General features: G+C 52.7%; 1 protein-coding gene across 6 annotated transcripts in view; it reads right to left on the reverse strand.

The window, feature by feature from the left end:
- The window catches only part of DNAH2 (dynein axonemal heavy chain 2), an 80,988-nt gene extending 76,788 nt beyond the window's left edge, over positions 1-4,200 (reverse strand). For all 6 annotated transcript variants that reach the window (XM_072940399.1, XM_072940398.1, XM_072940395.1 and 3 more), the window contains exons 1-2: positions 4,138-4,200; positions 2,441-2,620 (exon numbers count right to left, since the gene is read on the reverse strand). In XM_072940399.1, the coding sequence (XP_072796500.1) occupies positions 2,441-2,609 (169 nt within the window). In that variant the 5' untranslated portion in view covers positions 2,610-2,620; positions 4,138-4,200. The remainder of the gene's footprint in view (positions 1-2,440; positions 2,621-4,137) is intronic.
- Positions 4,201-6,244: the final 2,044 nt, after the last annotated feature.

The raw sequence follows: 6,244 nt of genomic DNA on the forward strand, positions 1-6,244 counted from the left end.
CACAAGAGTACATTGGTTTTATCTTTCATAATACAATGTATATAAAGTTGAAACCATGCAATGTGATTACCAGTATGTGATGGGCATGGATACATGCAGTAAAAATTTAAAAAAACAAGCTTGAGAATGACAAACACCAACTCAGGGTAGCGTTGACCTCTGGAGAAGGAAGAAGGGCTTGCGGGGTGGGGAACAGAGGGATTCACTTGCTGCTACCATGATTTGTTCTCTCATTGGGTGATGGGTACCTGAGTGTTCATTATATTATTCTCTATTTTTTCTGATTTGCCTGAAAAACAGGTCTACAACCCCTAATCTAAAACCCCTGGAGGGTCAAGTACATTTCAGAATTCAGAATTGTAACGAATATATGTATGTATATGCATGACTGGGGACATGGTGCTGTTCACCAGAAATTGACACATTGTAACTGACCGTACTTCAATTTTTTTTTAATTCGCATAGAAATAAGTAAAAAAAAATTTAGAATTGTAATATAATATGGTATGTGAGACCCCCACCCGCCTCCTGGACGGCTCCTAATGTTAGTATTTCTGCAGTAAAACGTATGAAAGTTTATACTGAGTGGCTTAAATAGGCTATAAATACCTTCATGTCAGTTTAGGTTATGTTTTACCACCAAATAAGTTTGGATGCCAAACTCTGGGGAAAAAACTTCCTGCTTCTTAGGGCTTTTTACAGATACAGGACTATGAATCTATACTTCTTTTCTTAGTGGGAGCTGAGGAGCACTTAAGGAAGCAAAGCACGTCAAAAAGGACCTCAAAAGGGCGTTTGCCCTTTAACCCACCATCCTTCACCAAGAAGTGTTTTAGGCTTTCTTTTAGTCGGTTCAGGCTGCTCCAACAAACTACCACAGACTGGGTGGCTTATAAACATCAGAAATTCATTTCTCACAGTTCTGGAGGCTGCAAGTCCTAGACCACAGGGTGAGCATGGTAGGGTGAGGGCCCTCTTCTGGGTCTCAGACTTCTGTTCGTGTCCCCACATGTCAGAAGGGGACAAGGGATCTCTTCTGGAGCCACTTTTGCAAGGCACTAATCCCATTTGTGACAGTTCCACCTTCATGATTTAAGCACCTCCCAAAGGCCCCACCTACTGATAACATCACACTGGGCATTAGGATTTCAACATATGAATTGGCAGGGGATACACACATTCAGACCATAGCAGCCCCCCCCCCTTCATCTCCAGTGGGACAGGCCTTAATCCCTCCCCATCTCCAAAGAGTACAGGGATTAATGTTCATCTCAGGGCTGCCTTGGAGGCCCAAGACTTCTCTGACCCTCTGTCAGGTGTCAGCTAGAAAGCTCCACATCAAACAATAAAAAGGCTTAGAGCAAAAGGGACTGAGAGATCCGTGGTGTTTGGTGGTCAGTGCTTTCGTTTAGAAGTCCCTGCCCTTTCCACCCTGGAGGAGTCTCCAGACTGAACCTCACTGCCCTCTATCCTCCCTCCCCCAGCTCCTGGTACCCAGCTTCTAGGAGCCAGTCCCATTTTAAACTACTTTCAAGAGAACGCAGAATTAAAAAAAAAAAATTGCACACTTCTAATGTCTAGATCCCAGGGCAAGGCCCTATGTACCCTGGACCTTTCTTCCAGACCCACGCTTAATCTCTCAAGTTTTACTGTTAAAAGGGGATTCTATTTCTCTCCATCTCTACAGGCCTCTAGCAGTGTAACGAAGCCCCAAGCAAAAGGGGAGGGCTACACTTAGCTCACAGTCATAGCTACACTGGCCAGTGCGCTCAGGGACAGCCCAGTGACAGCAACAGCTACAGAAAACCTTCCAACCCTGCTGGCCCCAGCTCACCCACCAATCCCTCCGACCCAAGCCACAAGAGGCAGCCTCTTTAAATTCTTTTCTTCCTCCATCTAGACATTGGGCTTCTTTTCCTGTGGCCCTGAACCTGAACCTCCTTAGTCTCCCAAGGCCCTGCCAAAATGAGGGCGGAGATACAAGAGCCTTAAACAGATGGGAGAAAGCATCAGTCAGGCTTAGGATTCAAAGGATGGCAAAGCAGGCTGAGTCTCCATGGTGATGGGCTTCATGGAAGGAAAACGTTATTTGTTTTGCCACCCAGGGTGAAAATGGGAAAAAGGAAGAGATCAAACCCTCTTCACTGGGGTAGGAGCAACCAGGACCACTTGAAATAGGAGGAAGAGGCTACGATAGAGGATTGGCTGGTGAGCTCTTGAAGCACGGAGGAGGGGTGTGGGCTGTGGATTTTAAGAAAGAAACAACAAGTGTAAGGCTGGCCAGGAGGAAAACACACAAACAAGGGACTTCGCGGCAGGCCTGAGGTTCTACTGAACCCCTTGCTTCTTATCCAGGAGCAATAAAACCCGCTCCCCAGCCCTAACACCCTCCTTAAATACAAACATCCTGCCTCCAAGCCCCTACCCAGCATGTATCTACCGGGTTCCTTCTTTAGAGACTCCAGCTCCAGCTCCATCTCCTCCTGGGACTCACTGCTGACCGGCAGGGTGACCTCTGCTGCCTGTGTGGCCAGAGGGGCCTGGGGTCTTCGCCGGCGGGCACCCCGGCTACCCACTTTCTTCTTCTTCTCAGCTTTGCTTGACTTCATGTAGGCAAAACCTGCAGACACACGGGAAGCTGGGGGTTCACAACCAGATCCAACCCCAACCCAGCCCCGATACATGCAGCCCCTTCTGAATTCACCAATTGATTGAGGCCCCCCCAGTATCATAATCTTACCTGGGGGTACCAGAACCCTGTTCTGTTCACCACAAGAGGCCTTGCAGTTCTCAGTCCCTTCCCTGGGATATCCCACTTTCTTTAGGGTACTGGGTTAAAAATCAAAGTCAGTCCCTCAAAGCATTAGGAATAATTAGAAGCTAAAGATGAGGGCCCAGCAAACACGCCACTAATGAGGATTTAGGAACCACTATCTCTACCCAGAACAGTCAGGAAAAGATCTACTACGCTGAGGTGTGGTTGCACACACCCTCAACCCTCTATACCTCAGGGCCATGTGTAAGTGAGGGCCCAGGGAAGGGAAGACTGTCCCCAGGTTCCACACCCTTTGTCACTGTCAGGTCTCTGAAGCAACCAAGATGATCTCCCTGTGAACCTCCTTTCCTCCCAGGTTACCCCCTGGAAGGGGGAAAATAGAAAAATGCAGCTCCTACCCACACTAAAATCTGCAACCTTCTTAAAAATAGGGGAAAAATGATATTTGCAATGTGTCTCTTTAGCATTTAATTCCTGCGAGGTAGGAACCCTGTTTTTTGTGTACTGCAAAGGTTTCTTAGCATAGGTTGGCTAACCAGATTGGAAGAAGGAAGGAAAAAGTCACTCAACAATGAACTTTGAATTGTGTCTGGGGAGGAGGAAAGGGGGGATGAGGAAGGCCCCAGTCATTTCTCTCTCAGAAAAGCAGGATGGCGGGAATCTGGGCATCTCTGGTGGGCCGGAGGGCGCTCAGGGCAATGTCTGATTCGCAGGGCATTCCCTCTTCACTCAGATCTAGTCTGACAGCCACCTGTGGCTTTTCTTCCTCATCCCCCAGGCTGTCACAGGCATTGATCATACATTATGAGTTTCAGACTTGAAGGATTTGTACTTTGTTCCAAGGGAAAATGTTCTATGAGGCCAACACATCAATAAAGCCAACTCCAGCAGCGCGGCTTCCTCCACCCGTCTCCAGAGAAGCGTCCAGCTGTGCTTCCCGGCCTCCAGTTGGAGCCTCAGAAACATTCCACTGGCAAGGTTGGAAGCCCCCTCCCCATGGGGTTCACCACACCGAGGCCCCAAGAGGAACTTTCTACTAGCGGGGAAGGAGGGGGGCCTCATTCTGTTACTCAGGAAATATCGTAGGGGACGGCCCTCAACCACCAGTGACTACCAGCGGACAAATTTCCCCTCACAGTTGCTGCCTCACACAACTGTCACAACTGTCCCCGCTTCTTTATCTCAACCCCAACTGCCCTGTCTTCTCCCCTCCCCCACCAACTGCCCCTTCCTCTCCCCTACAACTGCCCCTTCTTCCCCCCTCAACAACTCTCCCTCCTAACCCCTCACCACTGTCCCTCCTCCCCGCAGCTTCCCACTCTCTCTGGTACCCGTCCCTCCCCTCTGCCCCCGACACACACCTCACGACTCCGACCCTCTCCTCCCCAGGCGGACCGACTGGCCACTCCAGCTAAAAAAGTTGCCCCGCGCCTGCACGCGTCGCCGTGGCAACCCCGGGCAGGGAGGGGGCGACTGGCTGCGGCGCGAGCCCGTGTAGCCAACCTCCTCCGCACAGGCGCAGTAAAGCCCTGCTCGGCAGCTCCCTGGCCCTCTCGGCCTGCGTCTCCCCGGCGGGCACCCGGGGCAGGAAGGCTGGGGGGCAAGGGAAAGCCGCTAAACCCGGCAGGCTGGATGGTGACTAGGGGCCTGGTCTGAGGACAGGCTGCAAGGCTGGGGCTGGAAACAATGAGTAGCCTCCCGCATGACACTGAAAAGGCCGCGGGAACCCAAGCGTCCGACCCCGCGCCCGGGTCTATGGGCTCCATCCCGGCCGAGTCCAGCAGATGGCGCCCGTGGTCCCGCCTGCGAGGTTCGCGGGCGCTCTAGAAGGCGCTCCAGGATTTCGAAGCAGCCGTGGCTGCAGCTGAGTCCGGGGGGAAAACCGGGGCTGGAGCACCCCTGCCCTCCCACTTGTTCCCCCTTCTTAGTTCGGAATGGGGTCTAGGATCGCCGGGCAGCACTAGACGGGGGAAGGAGGGAAGAACGGAACTGGAATTTTTCGAATCTGAGGATTGGATTTGGAAAGCATCTCTCGTATTTTGCGGGGGACGGGAGGCGGGGACTCTCTGGGGAAGGTGACCGGGCCGGGGAGGGGCTCGGCTCTCCTTAAGAACAAAGGCTGAGCCCGGGGAAGCGAGAGGAGAGGGGTGTGAGAGGAGGGGCAGACGGCAGCGGGTGCTAGGGGGCGCTGCGGGCCGGGGCTGCAAGAAGAGGCGCCTGAACACTGAGCTGTACCTGGGGCCTGGAGAAGCTTTAGGAAGGCCTGGGAGATGGGGGGGGGGGGGGGGGGAAGCGAGTCAGGGAGATGGGAAGGCACCCTCCCTGCTTCCATCAATAGTGCCTAATTAAGACAAAGCCAGCAGCGAGCCCACTGATTACATTTCCATGAGGAGCTAAATTGATGACATTTTCTTTGCTGGATGAGGGGGAGAGAAGCTGGCACCCTTTTCCTGGTCGGTGTTCACACCTGACGGGTCTCATATGCCAGTCTGGCAGGGCGAAGAGTGGCAGTCTCTGGTACTCCGCAGCTCTGACCTCACCATCCTACCTACCCCATCTTTATTTCCAGAATTGACAACCCCTGCCCTTGGCATCCCCCACGCCGCCCATTATCCTTAAGGTGGGTTTCTGGGCTCCTGTCCAACCCACCACCCTCCTGTTGCTGAGGGCAAGGTTTGAAAGAGAGAGGAGTCCGGCTACACCCAAAAACCAGCTGCACAGCAAGCAGGGCTAGGTGGGTGATCCTCTAACCAGTTAGGGAGTGGGTGGCAGAGAGGTGATGTGATTGGTCAGATCCCCCAGGGAAAAATCCCAAAGGAATGAAGATTTGAAGGGAGGCATAGGATGGGGAGACTTATAGGCAGGGCTCATGGCTCCCTCAGGGAGAGGAATGTTGTGTAGACCCCATTTATTTTCTGACCCCCCCCCCACAACCTTGGCTGTGCCTAGGGATCCCAGCCCCCTACATTATGCTAAATAGGTAATCAAACATCTCGCTTTGCTAATTACTGCTCAATCCGATTAAACGCTGCTGACGCTCATCAACAGAGGTAGGTGGAGGTAGGGGGAAGGGATGAAGGGGGGGCCCAACCACAGCTGTGAGGGGGTTCTTGTCCCCAGGGGCTCTAGGGGACAGCTGAGAAGCAGTCGGGAAAGCAAGACTCGGCATCCTCCAAAGGAAATGGGCAGAAGAGTTGTACCACAGGACCCTTCGTCCCACTGCATCCTCCCAGCCTCAGGCTTTCCCTCCTCCCAGAACCTTCATTACCCTCAGAACCCAGGCATCCAGCCATTCCCACAGCTCCCCACACACACCCCTGTCCCAGCTTTAATAAGTTCTGTTCTCTCACTGTCAATATTTGATTTCTCAGAGCCATCTCCACGGAGAGAGGGGGCCCTTCCCTTTCTTCCCCCCTACCTTGGCCCTCTTTTGCCCACCCCAGTCTCTTTGTGCCCCCAACCTTCTCT

Source organism: Vicugna pacos, chromosome 16, assembly GCF_048564905.1.
Source record: "Vicugna pacos chromosome 16, VicPac4, whole genome shotgun sequence".
NCBI classification, from domain to species: domain Eukaryota; kingdom Metazoa; phylum Chordata; class Mammalia; order Artiodactyla; family Camelidae; genus Vicugna; species Vicugna pacos.